The sequence below is a fragment of the Xenopus laevis genome, chromosome 7S, assembly GCF_017654675.1.
Source record: "Xenopus laevis strain J_2021 chromosome 7S, Xenopus_laevis_v10.1, whole genome shotgun sequence".
NCBI lineage: Eukaryota > Metazoa > Chordata > Amphibia > Anura > Pipidae > Xenopus > Xenopus laevis.
The window spans coordinates 40,216,751-40,236,966 of record NC_054384.1 but is presented as its reverse complement, the minus strand read 5'-3'; the positions used below and the strand labels follow the sequence as shown (position 1 = coordinate 40,236,966).

The 20,216-nt window shown below is 39.0% G+C and overlaps 1 protein-coding gene across 1 annotated transcript in view; it reads right to left on the bottom strand.

The window, feature by feature from the left end:
- Positions 1 to 20,012, bottom strand: part of LOC108703389 (rap1 GTPase-GDP dissociation stimulator 1) — a 47,066-nt gene extending 27,054 nt beyond the window's left edge. Inside the window, exon 1 of the mRNA XM_018239464.2 lies at positions 19,855 to 20,012. Within this exon, the coding sequence (XP_018094953.1) occupies positions 19,855 to 19,858 (4 nt within the window). The 5' untranslated portion in view covers positions 19,859 to 20,012. The remainder of the gene's footprint in view (positions 1 to 19,854) is intronic.
- Between the last annotated feature and the right edge of the window lie 204 nt (positions 20,013 to 20,216).

Below are 20,216 nucleotides of genomic sequence, written 5' to 3'. Positions count from 1 at the left end.
TAAGAGAGAGCACATGTAATGAATGATTTATTTTTTTCCAGTATGTTCAGTAGAGGAGCCAGCATTAAAGGACCAATTATAGTAGTACAGAAGGTTTAGCTCAAATGCATTATCAGTGATCTAGAATATAGTACGTGTAATTAACTGTGTAAGCAAAGTTCACAAGAACAAGAGCCCAGGACCTTGTTTAGAAAATATCCCTAAATGCAGGCTGAATAATTATAGAAAATTGTTTATTCTTACGTGAAGAACTCAAAGAGGAGTTATTAATGTCCCACAATCCACAAAGGAGTATATTGTGTGTGGAAAAATGGGAAGGGGTGAGCATACCAATTTCTTATGTGAAAACAATTCTTACACAAACCGAATTTCATCAGTGAAGTTCATCTATAACAAATGTCGAAGAATCATATAGTTAATTAATTGTGTTGTAATACATTAATTCATGTGTATTCAGTACAGGTATGGGACCTGTTATCCAGAATTCTCTGGACCTGGGGCTTTTCCAGATAAAGTATTTTTTTGTAATTTGCATTTCATACCTTAAGTCTGCTAGAAAATTATGTAAATATTAAATATCCCAATAATACAGTTTAATAAGGATTAATTATATCTTAGTTTGGATCATGTACAAGGGATTGCAGAGAAAAAGGAAATAATTTTTAAAAAATTGGATTATTTGGATAAAATGTAGTCTATGGGAGACGGCCTTTCCATAATTTGGAACTTTCTGGATAATGGGTTTCCGGATAACAGATTCCATACCTGTACCTATAACATTAAAGTGCATATAATGAAAAAAGTAAGACTATTTACTATTTCATTTGATATGTACTCACTTTTGCTAAAACTGTTCAGGAAAATGTAAAGGCATATAAACCAACCAAAAGGCCCTGATAAAGTGTATGCAAAACACGCCTCGGCAAGCCTTCTACTTTTATTATTTTATATTTATGGAAGCATCTTTTACCTTCTCCTTTTAATTATCAAATTAACGGATCAGCAGAATTTTATCAGTATTGTGGCCATTTTAAATGCGCCATTCATTTCTCTTGAATCTCATTTTACTCCAAGGCACTTGGGATTTGCTGATTTTTCAGTGGCCAGTTCTTCAACAACAGATAGCTAAATATAATATACCAGACCACTGTCCTCAGTGTCCTGCCTTCTCGTCCATGTGGTGTTCCCAGGGCTTCGAAAAATCAGCACACAGTTTCTTCGGAACAACTCCACCTCTATACTATTTTCCATTTCTGGTCTTTTATTCATGAATTGCTGCTGCTTTTTCTAATTTTTATAATCATGAATTCACCTTTAAATAATTAATTACAGCACAATCACTTTACTTCATTAATTTATTATACACAAATATAATTTATTCTTTGAATTTATAGTTAATGAATTGTGTGCAGGCACAGAATTGATTGGAAGTTGTTGCATGTGATTATATTAACACCAAGCACTTTACAGAAAACAGAAGCACTTTATATTTATCTCTAATCAAGTCTGATAATGTAAGGAAGTGTGGGGTTTTACTGCTATTCTTTTTCTAAATAATAAAAGTGCATATAGTGAATAAAGTGCCATGTAACACAGTTGCTTCATTACAGTAACCCTTATTGTGGCGTCATTATGTAATCCAAAAGAAAAATGTTCCAGGCAGCACTCCGGATAAGTATAAAGAGGTATCTTTATTGTGTCATGGTGGATAACATCATCGCTTTACGCGTTTCGGGAAATCATTCCCTTAGTCATAGGCATAGTCTTAAGCGGTCACATTCTCCTTGACTTTCCCGTCATTATTGAAGCTGAATCCTGCCTTTAGAAAAGAACCAAGAGGCTAACAGGGGAATAAAATTCACAAAGAGCAAAATAATTGGCACCAATAAGAATAAAATTCCACATCTCGCAATGTAATATTGTTCCTTAAATGGTTATTGCATTGCAAATTTTAATTGCGCACTCTTAAGAGCTTGAAGGTCTCGTAATCCTTTGGAGCAAAAATAATGACTTTTTCAGTAAGAAGTTTTATTACATTTACTGCGCATTGGCACAAACTATAAAATTCGCAAACAGTCTTCCACTGTCGGAAGTGGTTGCTACACAGTTTTCGGGTTCGCGCAAATCAAAATTTGTTCATGCAAAGTCATAACTTTTCGCATTGCGAATATTTTTTCAGTTACCCGACTTTTATTACATTCCCCCATAAATGTCATGTGCCAAAAACTTTCCCTAACACTCTCAGAGGCACCTACAATGGTTGTGGCCTAATCCCTATTGCTGAATCCTACAGCACATCAGGGCTTAATTTGTTTGACACCACCAATACATAGACTGATTTACAGAGTTAGTGCAATAGATTGATTGATAACATGGCACTTTATTCACTGTATGCACTTTAATGTTATATACTCAATTACACATGAATTAATAATGAATTACAACACAATTTATTAACTATATGATTCATCGTGATTTGTTATAAATTAACTTTACTGATGAAATCCCGTTGTGTAAGAATTGTTTTCACATAATAAGTTGGTGTGCTCACTCCTTCCCTTTTTTCCACACAGTATAATCTTGTGGATTGTGCAACATTAATAACTCCTCTTGGATTTCTTCTATTAAGAACAAACAATTTTCTGTTATTGTGGCGTTGTCAGCACATTCATATTTCTGGACTTCAAACGAAAGTGATGAGGTGCAGATAACACAAATAAATTAATTATAATAAAATAATATAATTATTATAACTAAATAATTATGGGCTGGTGCTAATTGGACACATTTAAATTTTTTTCCAGATTACCCTCAGTTTAAGATTTAATTAAATGTGAAAATGTATTTTACTTGTATTTTTATCAGCAAAATGTTTTCTTCTTTTTCTGACCAATCTGATTATTCATGATGAATTACCCCTAAAGCTGATTATATGTGGTTTACTGTCAAGTTTGTTGAATATTGTAGGACCCACTTAGCTACCCAACCAGTTCAGATGTTTTGCTATGGGCCATGAAACAAATCAACAGAACCACTCATTATGCACAATAACAACCTACTTTGCAAATCTTTTTTCATTTCAGTGATCCCCAACCAGTAGCTTGTAACCAACATGTTGCTCTTCAACCACTTGGATGTTGCTCCCACTGGCCTCCCAGCAGGTGCATATTTTTGAATTCCTGGCTAAAAGGCAAGCTTTAGTTGCAATAAAAACATGTATATTGCCAAACAGAGCCTCCTGTTGGCTGCAAGTCCACATATGGGTTACCAATACCCAATCACAGCCCTTATTTGGAAGCCCTGGGATCTTTTTGCATGGTTGTGTTGCTTTCCAACATTATTTTATACTTAAGTGTGGCTCATGGGTAAAAAAGGTTGGGGACCCCTGCATTAGCACAGGTTGTATAAAGCTAAACTACAGTAAAATATGGTTGTTTTAGATTTAAACCCACCAATACCATCTATGTATATATCATACTTCTATTCTACTCAGATAACCCAGACATTTTTGGTCATTACTTCAAACAAATCTTGAAATATTTTGTTTCTTTCATGTTTTTCTTTTTTTTTATTGCTGTGACACAAGAATGAATCTGTACAGTATATGCACCTGCATGCTTTACAAAGCTTGTATTTTATGATCCTCCCAGATACACCAAACAAATAATTGAGTATGTTGAGTATGTTACTTTGCCAAATAAAAGCAAGGAAAAGTACAACTGTCAAGAAACAACCTATAAGTTGTCTACTACTGTTATAACTTACTACAAAAGTGCTACATTTCACCAGTGCAGTAAATCCATAGCATCTGAGAAGACATAACTGACATGCAAAATTGAGCATTTTTACCCATAATACAGCACTTCCCCCATAATTCCATATTAATAGTGGCTGTACTCCAAATTGCTTTCAGAGCATTATACTTTTTTCATCAAAATGGATGCAATTGTGCTTGTGTTTTGACCCAAACCTTTGCAGAGTCACTTCTGGAGTTGCATCCAATGCTCTGCCTACAAATACAACCCTCTGTGCGAAACCTGGAGCTACCCATAATGTCCAGGCTGGTGGTAGCTCAAGATTTCTTCAGTCATGTCTGACACAAACACAGAACAAAGAAAATTCATCTTTGACTTTGGTCCCTGCCCCAGTGAAGTTTGCATTTGAAAGTCCCTACCCTGCACATACACACTATACAAACTCAATGTACACAGTGACCTTATTGGAATAAATCAAGGATCCCAGCTCTTTTAGTTTTATGTATTTTCCAGAGTGTATTACACACATTCTTTACAAAATTCCCAGACACTCTTCTCCAAAAATCTCTCTTCCTTAAATGGTTTCATGGAGCAGAGCCTCATGGTGATTTTTTCCCATTCCACTGAATATTGCCTAGTTCATTCTATACACCCTCTTACACCCTATATGAATTATAAAAAAAAGCTAAATAAATGACTTGAAGGAATATATGGCTGAAGGAATATAGATTAAAATATTATAGATACAGGTTGAACTTGATGGACGTGTGTCTTTTTTCAACTTAACGTACTATGCTACTATTACCTGTTAACTTAACCTTTTAAAAACCACTAAGAAAGTTTATCCTACAATAAACTATTAATAAATTATAGCTTTAATAAACTAAAATAATTTAAAGAGAATTTTGCTCACAAATACAACTCACTATGACACATCAAGTCCCAAAATCCATGGATTTGGGATTGCACTTAATTATCCTGTTACTCACAACCCTATAAAACATTTTGGAAAAGCTGTACTTGAAACCCTTTTTGCCATCACATTTCTGGCTGCTGCAAAGTAGACACCATTCCTCTCAGCTAGACCCTTATTGGAGCGATTTGAGGTAGTGGTGGTGGTATTTTCAGTAGTTCCAGAGCATAGTGAGAAACAGGTAGAAGGTAGATATTTAGTAACAAATACCAGAAAGGATATGGGACTTGGTAAAGGAAACTGATCTGGATCCTCTCCAGTGTAAGCATCTTAAGGATTAATGGAGTCCCTTTCCAAATGAGTGATCACTTTCAGCAAAGTATTGCCTGGGATAACGACCCCAGCCTATCAAAACTTGTAATGATACAACTGCTGCGCTTGCTAAGCTGTCCTTACTACCTTACAGCACTAAAGCATATTATGACAGGAGCTTTAATGTTACAAAAGTCTGCTCCTAAATTCACTAAGGTGTTCCATTAGGCTTCCCTACTACATCCACTCCTTGTAATATGTTAAGTCTGAAGAGCAATAGCCATGCACTCACTCCTTTTATGATAACTATGAGCAGGAACTTGTCATACCTTCCCCAGGGCCAATAAAGGACACTTCACAAACAAGGGGCATAAATGGAATAAATATCAGTAACTTCCTGAGAATGTAGGGTTCACAGGTGAGAATAAAAAAGTTAACTAACTGAACATTTATGTCCCTTGTGCCCCCCTTCAAGTCACTGACTGACCAAAAGTAAGATTAGACTAAGGTTCGAATTGGTAAATTCAAATTCGAAATTTTTTTTTGGTCAAAACTTAAAACTACAAACTCAAATTTGAATTGAAATGTGAGATTCATCACAACTCGACCCTGGAAACAGTTTTTATTCAACTATTCGCCACCTTAAACCTGCTGAGTTAATGTAGAAGTTAATGTCAGAGGTCCCTTGAACTATTTGAAGATGTTATCAGTAGTGATGAGCCAAATTTTTTGCTTTTTCATTTTTCGCTTCGAAAATGATGCACCATAGAATCCAATGGGAGAAAAAATGTTGAAGGAAAACTCGATTTGAATTTGATTAAAGTTTTCTGGTTGGGACTATTCGATTGAATTTTAGATGTTCAAATATTTTCATTAATAACATACCATTCGAATTGTAAATAAAATCAAATTTATTAGAGCTTTAAAAAATTCACATTACTCTAAAATTCAACCTTTGATAAATAACCCCCCCAAGAGTTGCAAAAGAGGAAGTTGGATTCTGGCTTTTATGTTAGAAATCCGGCCACTCCAGCTTTTACAGATTACATCTTTGGCCAATTAACTATATTGAAAAAAACATTTATTCTGCACAGCCTATTTATTTACCCAGTTTTATTTTTACATTGAACTGTTGCTTTAAGCCCAAAGCTGCACTGCATACTCGAGGTGAGGCCTTACCAGGGAAGTATAAAGAGGCAAAACTATGTTTTTATTCATTGACATAATGTCCTTTTTTATGCTAGAATGTACTTTAGTGCTTATTTTAGTAGCCACTTAGGGTAGGACTCCACGAGAGTTTTCGGCACAATTGAATGCGCTGCAACAAAACACATGCAACAAAAATAAGGTAAGTAATAGAATTGTTGCATCGACACGACTGTCGGATCAACGCTGCAAAGCCATGCGACAGTTCTATTATTTACCCTATTTTGCATGCGTTTTGTCGCCGAAAATGCTTGTGGAGTCCTACCCTTAATGATACTGCCTAGAGTTACACAGTTGTCTCAATTAAGGGTAGCCTCAAATTACTATCATTAATGTATAACTCACATTTATGTATATTGTTATGTATATTTCTAACAAAGTGCATAACCTTGCACATATTAATGTAGTACTAGTCCAGAAGGCTGTTAACTCTTGATATGCCAGTCTAGGGTACAGCACAGGCCACAGGCTGGGCCCTTTATTTGAAGTGTGTTACAAAAAAATTATTTATGGTATTAAAAAGGTGATGATTAATGGGTGCCAGCAATTATTTCGAAGGTATATTTATTTATGCAGCAACTGAAGGGTAACAAGTCAGTTAGGCTGTTTAGTGATAATGCAACAATATTAGCAATCGGACAAGCTGATCCTAGAACAGCAGGAAATATTTCAATATTTCCTTTAACAAAAATATGAACAATGCTCTGTGGTCTCAAGAACCAAGTTTGTTGATAGACACTGCTTGTAGAAAGGGGATTCCCTCTATAGGAACACACCTCATTATCACTGATGCTTTTATGCTGGGTTACCAGGCGTCTACCTGTGTAAAACCTGGATTCTACCTAACCACTTCCAATATCGAAAATATATCCTGGAACTTGTCGGGGGTGTCACAAAGACATAGGAGACGTTTCATATACTGTATGGCAGTCTTGTGACATTACAAAATTTCTGGATTTCTGCTTCATCTTTAATTACATTTTCTCAAAACAATTTTTACTGTACATAACTTCTCAAGCAATGTTATACAACAAGCTACCAAAAAACAAAACACTGGAAATACAAATTTTTCAATTCTTGCAGACTTTTGATTGCACGGAACAGGAAAAAACAGGATCTGTCAAACACTGCACACATAATAAAATAGGGTTACACCGACTCCACTATTTTGGACTGAATCCTGCATTCAGTGCATCCCTATAATAAAACGAGTAACTAGTACATTAGAATATAAATTAGCAATTTCTAGAGTGTTTCTATCAACAAACATATCAGCTTTGGAAAGATTCTTTTAAAACAGTGATATAAAAAGGTGTCTGTCTATCTTTCTTTTATTTAAGACAGAGCTACTCTATGATGTTTGATCAAAGGGGAACAGGACATTTTTTTTTATAGGTTTTTATTTTGCATTTTAAACAGAAAAGAAAATCAATAAAAAAATAACAACAAGTAATAGACAGACAATCGCACTTGACATTTGCAGAATAAACTGGGTACAATTGTTTGCATAAACACAGTGGTTGTCACATCACATCAGAAGGCACAGGGCCTCAAATAAACTCATTATATCTCAACTTGCATTTAGAGTTTAGTTACCTGATAACAATACCTGGGGGTTGATATCCAGCCATGGGTTCCATATTTTCTCAAACTTGTCGGGAGTTCCCTGAGCATTATAGGTCATCGTGATTACGGGAAGGGTGGTATTTATTAGGTCAATCCACTGCTGGAGTGTGGGAGCATTAGGAATCCATTTCATAATGACCAGCTTTTTTGCATAAAACACTATAGAGCGTAATAATGTTCTAGTTTTTTGTAAGGGCACCACTTCATCCATTATACCTAATAAACAGACTTCAAGAGTACAAATTCCAGGGAGAGACAGATATTCATTGCTATATCGAGTTACCTCCCTCCAATATGATATTACCTTGGGACAGTCCCAGATTAAATGTAGGAAACCTGCCTCTTCTGTACCACATTTTGCACATTTAGTTCCCTCTAGTCTACCCATAGCTTTGAGCCTCTGGGGCGTGATGTATACATGATGAATCATCTTAAATTGGACCATTTTATCCCTTAAGGAGATTAGAAAAGCATATAGGTTATCTATAGCCTCTTCCCAATGCTCTTCATCTAGTGAGGGGAGTGTTACCAACCATTTCCTTTTGGCTTTTTCAGATGGCACAGGCTGCGAGATCTGGATTATGCTATATAGTTGTGATAGTATTTTTGCTGGGGCTGGGTCCCAAAGTCTGGACTCCCACGCCTGCTGCGTTGGTGAAAGCTGGTATGATTGGAATTGGGCAGAGAATGCATGTCTCAATTGAAAGTATCGAAACAGTTGTATGTCTTGCCGATTGAGTTTGGTTTTTAGCTGTTCCAGGGAGGGGAAGGATCCGTCAACTAACAGGTCTTCCAAATGTCTGATCTCTAGAAGTGGCCAATAATGAAAATCCGCTAGTTGTACCAGGTGTGGCAGATTCGAGTTTCTCCCCAGAGGTGTTTTCCCTGGTAACTTAGGGTAAGAGGTAGCACCTTTAGCTTGTAATTTTGCCCACACTTTAATGGGAGTGGTGATTACTCCTAACAACGGAGGAAGGTCCCCCCCCCTTCTATAAGGGGTGTTGCATATAGCTTCCAGAGAACCCATGATTGTTGCATGCAAATTTGTTAAAATTGGGTTAAACCAATTATGTATATAAGATAGCTGGGATGCATAATAATAATTTTGCAGATGAGGGAGGTCAAGTCCCCCTTTATCCCTAGATGCAGTAAGTGTGAGCCATGATAGCCTAGGTGCTTTGTTGGCCCAAATAAATGAGAAAAACTCACTTATTACTTTCTTAAAGAATGGGATGATTATGTAAACTGGCGAGTTCCAGAGTGGGTAAAGAAACCTTGGGAGATATAGCATTTTAACATGTCAGAGGAAGTTTAACCCAATGTGGGGTTGCGTTTTTAAACTTTACTAGGATTGGGTCCAGATTCTCAGATACAAATGTTGTTGGGTCTGTACTAATTATTATGCCAAGGTAGCGGAATCTAGTTACCGGAGTGAGGATAAGGACCCTTTCTGCCAGGTTTGTGTTTCCTAAAGGAAATAATACAGATTTTGTTTTATTGGTCAAGAGGCCGCTTAGCCTTCCAAATCTCTCTAGTATATCTAATGCGGCATGGAGTGATGGACCTGCATCTTCCAAGAAAAGTAGTACATCATCTGCATATAAGGCTACCTTCTCTTCGATATTGCCCAGTGTGATTCCTTTGACTAATGGTGCCTGTCTTAACTTTGCTGCCAGTGGCTCGATTGCCAATGCAAATAGGAGGGGCGATAAAGGGCAACCTTGTCTGGTCCCCTTCCCTAATTCAAAGGCTACAGATAAGTTATTGACCCGAACTTGAGCAGTAGGTTTTTTATACAGTAGTTTGATCCAGGCAATGAAGATAGTACCACAGCCAAATTTCTCTAGAATCTGCCACAGATAAGTCCAGTTGACTGAATCAAAAGCTTTGGTTATATCCAATGATGCACCTACCCCAGTGCTTTGATAATGCCTAGCCAGTTGGATGTGTGTGTGCAAGCGTCTTAGGTTAATGGAAGTTGTTTTATTGGGCATAAGCCTGTTTGGTCTGGATGTATAAGGGACGTAATGACATTTACTAGTCTGTTAGCCAGTATTTTTGCCAGTATTTTGGCGTCAGTATTATTCAACAATATTGGCCTGTAGGAGTTGCAGGAGTATGGGTCCTTTCCCTCCTTAAGTATCAGAGCTATTATTGCCCTGTAACATGAGGAGGGAAGTTCCTCTTTCCGAATTGCATGGGTGAATGTATCTAATAGCCGGGGGGATATTTGGTTGTTAAGTAGTCTATACCAAGCAGCCGGTAAGCCATCTGGGCCTGGTGTTTTATTCGCTGGGAGATCTGAGATCGCTGAGGCGATATCTGTTTTTGTTAGTGGGTTATCAAGGAATTGTCTTTCTTCTGGTGAAAGTTTCAGGAGATCGATGCCCTCCCAGAGTCTTTCTTCTGGTGAAAGTTTCAGGAGATCGATGCCCTCCCAGAACTGTTCAACATTTACGTCTTGGTTACTGGGTTGGGGAGAGTAGATCTGTTTAAAGTATTCAGCAAACATGTTGGCCATAGCTGAAAGTTCCGTAACTAAATCCCCCCTGTGGTTCCTAATTTCAGGTATAACTGTAATCTGGTCCGTTAGATTTGCCATATATGCCAGAGTTTTACTGTTTTTGTCCCCAAGGTCAAACCCTTGTTGTCTAGAATATAGTAATTTTTTTCTTGTGTTGTCTGATACCAGGAGATCTAGGTTTCTTTGGGCCCTAGAGAGTGTATCATGATTTTCTTTGGATTTGGTATGGCAATAAGTCTGTTCTGCCTCCTGTAGTGATCTTTCTGCAGCTTTGATGTCTGCCTTTTTTGCCTTCCTAGTTGTATGGATGGTAGCAATTAATGTACCCCTAGACACTTCCTTGGCTGCATCCCAGACTACTAAGGGTGAGGCTGTATTTTGGTTAATTTCCCAGTAATCCACAAACTCTTCCACACAGGCCTCTGATACTGCTTGGTCTGTAAACCATAACGGGGAGAGGCGCCATAGCCTCCGGCCAGGGGGTAATCCTAATTGGAGTTCTACCCACAGCGGGGAGTGGTCAGAGTGCATCCTAGGGAGATAGGAGATATTTTGAACCAAATGAGCCAGATCTGCTGACCCTAATGCCAGGTCAATTCTTGGCAGTGTTGCATGACCGGAAGAGTAGCAAGAGAGTTGCTTCTCCTGGGGGTGCCTCTCTCTCCACATGTCAGAAAGGCCAACTGCCTCCATCCATCTTACAAGCTGTGGGGCTGCTGGATCAACTGCTGAGGTTCTATCCATTGTGGGATTGGTAGTGGTGTTAAAGTCCCCCAGCATGCACAATGTATCAGGGGGGAGTGCAGCTATCTTTTGAAAAATGGTGTGTAGAACTTCTATAGAGAATGGAGGTGGAATATAGACGTTGACCAAAATTAGTGCTTGATTACTGATGTGGCAATGCATTATTACATAACGGCCATAAAAGTCAATGTGGACCTGCATTAGTTCAAATACCAAATCCTTACCAAGACAGATAACCCTATAGAGTAGCATTAGAACGGTGCATGATATACATGGCCAACCCAGAATTTTTTTTAAGGCTAATAGCTTCTGTCCTGTTAAGTGGGTCTCCTGAAGCAGTACAATGTCATGTTTAAATTTATGGACATGGTTGAGTATTAAAGCTCCTTACATTCCTGGACAGTAATTTAACTAATCCCATTGGTGAGTACTTTGTTTAGTATTAGGACAATCACTTCATGTTCATAATATGTGACTCCAAGGGAGTCACCCCAGCAGCCTGGACAATTTAGAGAAGTACGACTAAGCAAATACCAGTGTGTTAACTGAAATAAAAACCCCACCCTCCAAACCTGGGTGAGCCTTTACCCATAACTTGACATGGGGAGTGTTACTGTGGCGGCCTAAGCAGCATTCCTTGTCAACATATAACCATGATACACATTTGTAGCATATAAACAAAAAACAGCAACAAGAAATGCAATCAAAAACTATCCAAAAATTTGAATGGATTACTGTAAACTGTGGTTTCCCATGCACCCATATTGTTGACCGGTATTGTTTGTGATGAATGCATAAACTTAAGAAATGAGTGGTCCCTTAACCAGGAGCCTGTGTTATAGTTCCAGCCAAAGTTAGCATAGTTATATGACAGTAAGGGGCTCTGTGGGTATTCTTAGCTACTACTTAAGATAACTATGGGATGAGCCTTACCATGTCTGCAGTTCTCAGGTGGGAGCTGCGGCCTATTACTAAGGTGGTTAGCTGAAAATCAGCTCCTTGCTGGTCCATTATCAGCATCCTCGAATTGACCATCAAAGGGAGTATGGAGAGTAATACAGCAATACGGCTGACTGGTGATAAGTGTAGCAGCAGCTACTCGCAAACATTACAACACATTGGCGAGCTCAGGTCACAAAGATCCTCATCCTGCACCCGTAACTTTGCCGGATAGATCATACTGTATGAGACCTTGGCGTCTCTGAGCCTCTTTTTCACTGCGTTATAAGTAGCTCTTTGTTTTTGTATAACCAGGGAGTAGTCTGGGTATAGTGACGCAGTGGTTCCATTAAAGGAGAGAGGTTCTTTTAGTCTGGCTGCCCACAGTTCTGCATCTCGGTTTCTGTAGTTTAACATACGGAGAAGAAATGACCGAGGAGGGGCTCCTGGTGGCAAAGGTCTGGTCGGCACTCTGTGCGCCAGCTCGACCACAAACATGCTGGAAAAGGTTTCCTCACCCAGTAGCTCCTTAAGTCAGTTTTCAACAAATATTTATGGGTGTTGGCCCTCAGACTTCTCAGGAAGTCCTATAATACGCACATTATTCCTGCGCAGTCGGTTCTCTAGGTCATCTGTTTTGTCGAGCGCTGACTTAAGTTGCTGCCTGACCCCCGAAATATCATTTGGAAGAGGGGTCACTGTGTCTTCCAGAGTAGAGACTCTCGTCTCTAGTTCAGTAGTATGCTCTCTAATGTTTTGGAGATCATGCCTTAAGTGTGAGAGATCAACCTTTATTTCTTCTAGTTGTGTCGTTGTTGCTGTTCGGATTTCCATTATTGCAGCCAGCAGCTCTGATGAGGTTGGTTCTCTCGCCTCCTGGTCCACAGGAGGAGAAGCTGGTGATGATGTGGGTGAGGCGCTGTCTGATTCCTGTGGAGGGCCCTGAGACGCCGTTCTTGCAAAACGTTCCATCTTCGCAGCTGTGTCCGATTTTTGTTTTTGAGAGTCTTTCCCCATTTTTATATTCCGCTGTATAAAGCGCTCCACATCAATTGTATTATACTTCTGCAAAGCTAAATCAGAGAAAGGATTACAGAAAGGGTGTCTGATGGTGCATGGGTCAACCACTAGAGGTGGTAAATCAAATTATCATGTTAACAGGTTCAGTGCTGTTGTCTGCACACCAAACAGTGCTCCATATTCTGCGAAGGTTGGCAAAGTAAATCATGAGTTCAATGTAGCAGTTGCCGTTTATAAGGAGTGGGACAGTGGTTTTGTTATTAGTTGTCTGCACTACTCCTAACAGTCCAGTGACCGCCTTGACTGCAGATCTGATGGTATGTGCAGTTGCTTATAGGAGGTACAGGCTCCAGGTGTACTGCCACTGAGGGGTAATAAAGGGATCTATTGATCCTAGGTGTAGAAGTGCCCTCCTCATACGTGCAACAGTCCCCACTGACTAATGTCCTTGGGGTGAAAGTTGTGCTGGCCCCAGGCAGAACAGAGTTGGTAAACGCTAATTAAGGGCTTATATGAAATGGTGCGGGATCTTTGCTTCAGTAGCTTAACTGAGCGCTGTTTGTATCTGGCGTGCTCATGGTGCTGGTACTGGGAAGCTGTTTGTGGTGCAGGTATTGCGCTATATTAAGGGCCCCCAGGGCTCCAAAGCCACTCACCCCCGGATACTGTTCCAGTTCCTTCTGCCACAAAGCTTCGGGCTTAGCTCCGGCAAGGACCGCGCTTCCGGTCGGCCGCGCTTGGGGGACCACGCTCACTCTAGCCCGTGGCTTCCCTCACGCAGCTAGGCCGCACTGTGTTCCGGGCCCACACGGCACTAGGAGACCGGATCCTGCCCAAATCCGTTGGTGGTCTGCCTCTCTGCTGTCTATGTGACCCCTGTGGCTATTTATTAAAGTGGGGTGGAAGAAAAAGAGGGAGAATAAGCTTGGAGCCCCAGGAGCTCCCCAAAATGCAACCACGCCGTTTCTTGTCTAGCCACGCTCCCCTGGAAACAGGACATTTTAACAAAAATCTGGGACTGTGGGCCTATCAAAATCAGCACTTGTGTGCTGACACAAGTTGGCTAATTGGCTAATCCTAGCTAAAAACTAAAAAAGGATTCTCCTGGGAGTCCAACCCCAATATGCAGGTTAATAATTTATCTCCCAATAGCTGCCTGCAGCAGTTCTATATATGGAATCCTAAAATGAAGCATAACTCCTCTTTGTTTGCTCTAATACAGGGGTCCCAAACCTTATTTTACCTGTGAGTCACATTCAAAAATAAAAAGAGTTGGACAGTACATGCATGAAAAAAAGTCCCTGGGGTGCCAAATAAGGGCTGTGGTTGGTTATTTGGTAACACATATATAGACTGGCAGCATACAGGAGGCTTTATATGGCAATACACCTGTTTTTTATGCAGCCAAAACTTGCCTCCAAGCCAAAAATACGCACTTGCTTTGAGGCTTCTAGGAAGCAACAGCCAAGGGGTTGGTGAGAAACATGTTGCTTGCGAGCTGCTGGTTGGGGATCACTGCTCTAATACTTTGGAATACACCATTCTTTCCCCCAGAGACATGGGGTGTCGATCATTAAAACTATCCCCACAAAGGATTTTGTTTTGGCTGTTACTTTAAATTTAAATATGTTTCTTTTAGTTGTCAATGATACAGGGCACTGCAACAATGATAATGAACAGTATTCTCATTTGCAGGGGCCAGATATTCCCTTTTGAATTTTATAAGTAATCAGTAAAAACTAAAACAATGTAGAATGCATTCATATTTATTTTACATGAGAGAGATTGGTTATAGCAGGGGTGTCCAAACTTTTGCAAAGAGGGCCAGATTTGGTGAGGTGAATATGTGTGGGGGCCGACCATTCAGCCTGACATTCTTTGAACCATTAACATCATTTAACTCATTTAAACAAGGAATCGCCTAGGCGTAGCAGTAATATTTGGGCACATTAGTGAAATGATCTGCCACTTGGTCTATACTGCTGCCTGTGTGCTGAAGGTGTTAGCAATAGACACTTACTAGCATGTAGTTTACTGTACTGGCATGTCAGTACGTCTATTGACACTTTCAGCCCTAAAGAAGTATGTAAATCGGCGCATCACTATGTGCCAGTACGTGTCTACTGCTAACTTCTTCAGCACGAAGGCAGCAGTATAGACCAAGGGGCAGATCATTTCACTAATGTGCCCAAATATTACAGCTAGGCAATTCCTGATTGCACTGTGCTGGCGGACCGCGTTATTATTAATTTCATGATGGAGGCTGAGGGCCAGTGTAAATTTGAAGGCGGGCCACATTTGGCCCCCGGCCGCACTTTGGACATGCCTGGGTTATAGTAATGAAACTAGGAAAAGGGAGAAAAAAATCCGCTGAATGACAGAAAAAATAATATGCAGAGGACTTGGCGGAAAATAAAATATATAGGAGCCTGTCCTAGATATCTGACAGATAATTGGAGCAGGCTGGATTTTTAAAGAATGTTCTTTCTTAGAATATAGAGTCATGGCATCAGAATTATTTCTGTGAATAACTGCTACTTTGCACAATGGCAGGAAAAGAAAAGCCTGCAGCCTCTCTTGAACATGTTCTAACTGAGCTCACCCCCTTCCATTAAATTGTTCAGTATATCTTGAAAAATTACCAACGACTTCTATTTAGCCATGATGCATATAAAGTCATTGCTCTAAAATAAAACTAAGATCAGTCTGACGTAGTGATGTAATCATGCAGAGACTGGGGAGAAGAAACACTCACACTCAGGTCTATATAGCTTGGTTGATACTAATGTACAGTATGACGAGACAATTTACAGTTTGTTTTTATTTTTTTATTATTTGTGGGTTTTAAGTTATATAGCTATTTATTTAGCAGCTCCAGATGGCTATTTTAGCAATCTGGTTGCTATGGTCCAAATTACCCTAGCAACCATGCATTGATTTGAATATGATTAGGAGAGGGCCTGGATAGAAAGGTAGCAATAACAATACATTTGTAGCCTTGCAAAGCAATTGTCTTTATATGGGCTCAGTGACTGCCCATTCAAAAACTGGAAAAAATCAGAAGAAGATGAAGGCAAAGTTCGTTAGTAATGTAAATGGAGTTTATCATATTTACTGTTGCAGAGGCACAGACAAATATTACAATGATAATCTCATCCATTAAAGGGAAAACATGTTTTTTCCAAAACACATCAGTTAATAGTGCTGCTCCAACAGAATTCTGCACTGAAATCCATTTCTCAAAAGAGCAAACATTTTTTTTATGTTCAGTTTTGAAATCTGACATGGGAGCTGCTACCTCATTACCTTCCCATTGTTATGTTGTTAGGCTGGGGGGGAGGGGGCGATATCACTCCAACTTGCAGTACAGCAGTAAAGAGTGATTGACGTTTATCAGAGCACAAGTCACATGACTGGAGGCAGCTGGGAAATTGACAATATATCTATCCCCATGTCAGATTTCAAAATTGAATATAAAAAAATCTGAGTAATGGATTTCAGTACAGAATTCTGCTGGAGTAGCACTGTTAACTTTTTTCTATGACAGTGTCCCTTTAACTAGTGCATTAACACAATTTCTTTCTATTGATGGCGTCCTGGCTTGTTCTGCTCCTAGAACCAAGGGCATAACTACAGAGCAAGCAGACTGTGCAGTTGCAGGGGGCCACAGTAAGGGTAGAGGCCTCAGTAAGCCCCTAATTAAAGGGCAATTTTATACATCTTGGTAGAAGTTTTAGGGCCCTAAATTGATTTTGCTGTAAAGATATGCAACATCTAGTTACACCACTGCCTAAGTATACATTATGATAGTGTGCCTGGGAATAAACGTAATTAACCAATGTCTCTATTTTCAGAACTGTTTATGTTAATTTACACAAGGGCTAATCATTTGGATCTACTGCTTATTTCACCACTTGATTTTACAAATATTAACATGACTGTATTATAGTTCTTTATAAGATATAATTAGGGAGTTTGCCCTGGGTATATCCCACTCAAGATTTGACTTTCTAATTTTAGCCAGTGCTTATATCACTTGTAGAAACCTAATTAGTATTCACAGTTGAGGAACTATTAAATGCGCCTGACAGCTCTTGCAAGGGTTTTGCTCACTGAAGTGAACAAGATTAGAATGAGAAATCTATAGTAACATAAGTGAAATATACTAAAATGTATTCTTTAATCTAACAGGAAATTAAACTTCTTTACTAAATATCACATTTGCTGTTTCTGTCTGTAACTGCTTTTATTATTTAAAATTTCCATACAGTGGATATAGAATACAAAAACATGGTTCATTTATTTTCTCACCTACATATAGACCATATGTCACCATATAGACAGAATGATGGGAGTTGTCATTTAGCAAATGTTGGAATTAAAATGTGCCTTTTTGCACTTTGCAGCTTGTCCCTGTGCTATTTCCAAGTTGTGCTTATAGGTGCAACACTTTCCACTCACACAATAGTATACAAAGGGTTAGGCCACCTTTTACTGGCAGCGGTAACAATGCTAATAGTGTAATGCTTCCTGTATGTGCTTCTTGGGGTGCAATTTTACACCCCTAACCAGCTCTTGTGCTTCTAGCCTCAATATGTTTTAAGCATATCATCTGTTCAATAAATAAGTCACATGTAGTAGAACATAATAAATAAAATCACCAGCCCCATAGTGTTAACAGAAAATTGACAGGCGGATCTCCACCCAAAAACACTACAAAGCACCAAATTACACCAGGCACTCCTGTATGACCTGTTCCCAGAATCTCAATAGAAAAGCCCTTAAGAAGAGAAGTTAAATAAGAAAAAAAAGTATTTAAAGCAAAAAAACTCAAAAATAATACTGATTTGCAGTATTGATGCGGCACTGCTTCATATTTAAGCTTTCAAAAAGTTTATTTTATGACAGACCAGTAAAATCAACCTTTTCATCAGGTTTTGCAAGGATGCATTCATATTTTGATGTTTTCCCTGTTACATGGTTAATCTGTTTGCTGTAAAGTAAGATTGTAAGAAGTAAGCCTTCCCTGGATCTGTAGGGACTTACAATGTTCTGGTTTTGGCTTTAACATTCTGTTTTTTAATCAGAAACACAAAAAAACAACAAACAAGGGCCCATTATAAGACTATAATCAACAAATTAAAGGGAATGTCGACCCAAAAAAATGTTTTTGCTCAATTAAAGAAAACATAATTCAAATAAACTTTGCAATATACATGTATTTAAATGTTTCTAAGGGTTGTTATTTGGTCTAAGTTATTTGTATATATGTATTTCTACTGAAAGCCGTGTTTGTCTGTCCCTTTCTATTCTCTGCCCTGATGGCTCATACAATGGGTCAATAAGAAAAGGGTTTATCATGTGAATTGACAACATTCAATTTGAGATGCAAATCAAGTCAGAAAAAAAATTATCTCTCTGTTTATCATGTGAAAACTCAATTTAAGTCTATGGGGAAAACACTGGAACTGCATTTGGAGAAAAGTTTGAGTTTGCACGTAATAAACCATTAGATTTTCTCACTGAATTGAATCTGGCCCAATGTAAGACAAGGCATCTTATTAACAGATATGTCTTTGCAGGGGGGCTGACATTTTTAAATAAATGTATATTGGAAAGTTGCATAGAATTATGTTTTCTTTTATTAGGCAGATTTGGTGCTGGGGTTGACAATAATGCCTTGTTTGTTGAGTTGTTTGGTTTATAAGGCATGACCTTAAAATAGCTGTGATATGTTAACTTTTTTGGTGGCTTGCAGAGTTTGCCCCCCTTGGGACTTCCATTTCTAGAATTGTCTGAACTTAAATTAAAATAAGAAAATGGGCTGCAACTTGATTTCCTATTGGGGGGGGTCTATAAAGGCTATAAATAACAGTGACCCTGCGCACTAGGTGCAGCAAAACTTCATATCTAACATGATTCTGGATAAATAAGTTTATAGCACTCATGTAAACAGTGTCGGACTGGCCCGACGGGACACCGGGAAAAAACCCGGTGGCCCCCGTCGGGCCAGGCCCCCTTCCCTGATGCTTGTTTTTTGAAAAAAGAAGGGATCTACGTTGATGCGCAGTGTGCGCATGTGCCCCCGTCGGGCCAGGCCCCCTTCCCTGATGCTTGTTTTTTGAAAAAAGAAGGGATCTACGTTGATGCGCAGTGTGCGCATGTGCGCCGATGGAGCGCCGTGTGCGTACACACACAGAGGCGGCACCGTGTGCGCATGCGCACTGAGGGGGCGCCGCAAGGCGCTTTGCAGTAGGGGGATCGGGGGGCCTGTAAAGGGGGCCCTGGACTGGAGTCCAGGTGGGCCCCGGGCCCCCCAGTCCAACCCTGCATGTAAAGCAGCCATACAGGAAAGCAATGCCATTCATGCTTTGATTTAGTGGATGGCTTGAAGATTGTAATGTAAACACAAGTGCCAAGGGACATGCATACATCTATATTAATATATATATATATATATATATATATATATATATATATATATATATATATATATATATATATATATATATATTAATCTGTTACATCAAGCTTAATGCAAGGCTAGCCCAAATCACATTGCATGCATTAAAGATATTTATGTAAACAAAGGCATTTCAGAACATGTTTCTGTTTCTCAGAGGACTTGAGAATATGTAACTTATACAATCGGCCCAGAAATACATGTGTTAATCTTATTAATTGCAATTAATGCAAATTAATTCCTTTCTACACAGAAAACCATATATGCAGGTGCTATACTTAAAAAACATGTATAATGGACACATTTGTATATAAAACATTTTTTTAAATGAAAACTGTTTCATATTACTTACCCATTGAAGCAGTGTCCAGCAGGAATATGAGAAGATATATAATGGAAGAAGAATTCTTAGTGATGATCTGTCCTTTCCAGCCTGTAAGCTCAGAGTAAGGGATAAATGTATCTACTGTATATCTCTCGTTTCCTCTCTGCCTCCCTCACTGTCTCCCTCTCCCTCCCTCTCCCCTTCAATGACCCAGCTCTTCAAAATGCATTTAATACTCCCTAATTGCTTAATCTCTTACAACAGCTTACACAACAAGCTTGGCATTGCCTTGAACAGTAATATAAACATAGAAATAACAGGCTGCCTGGGACCTTGCATTGTTTACAAGCTACGGCTTTTATTTTCATAGTGAATTCTGTTTGATTCAG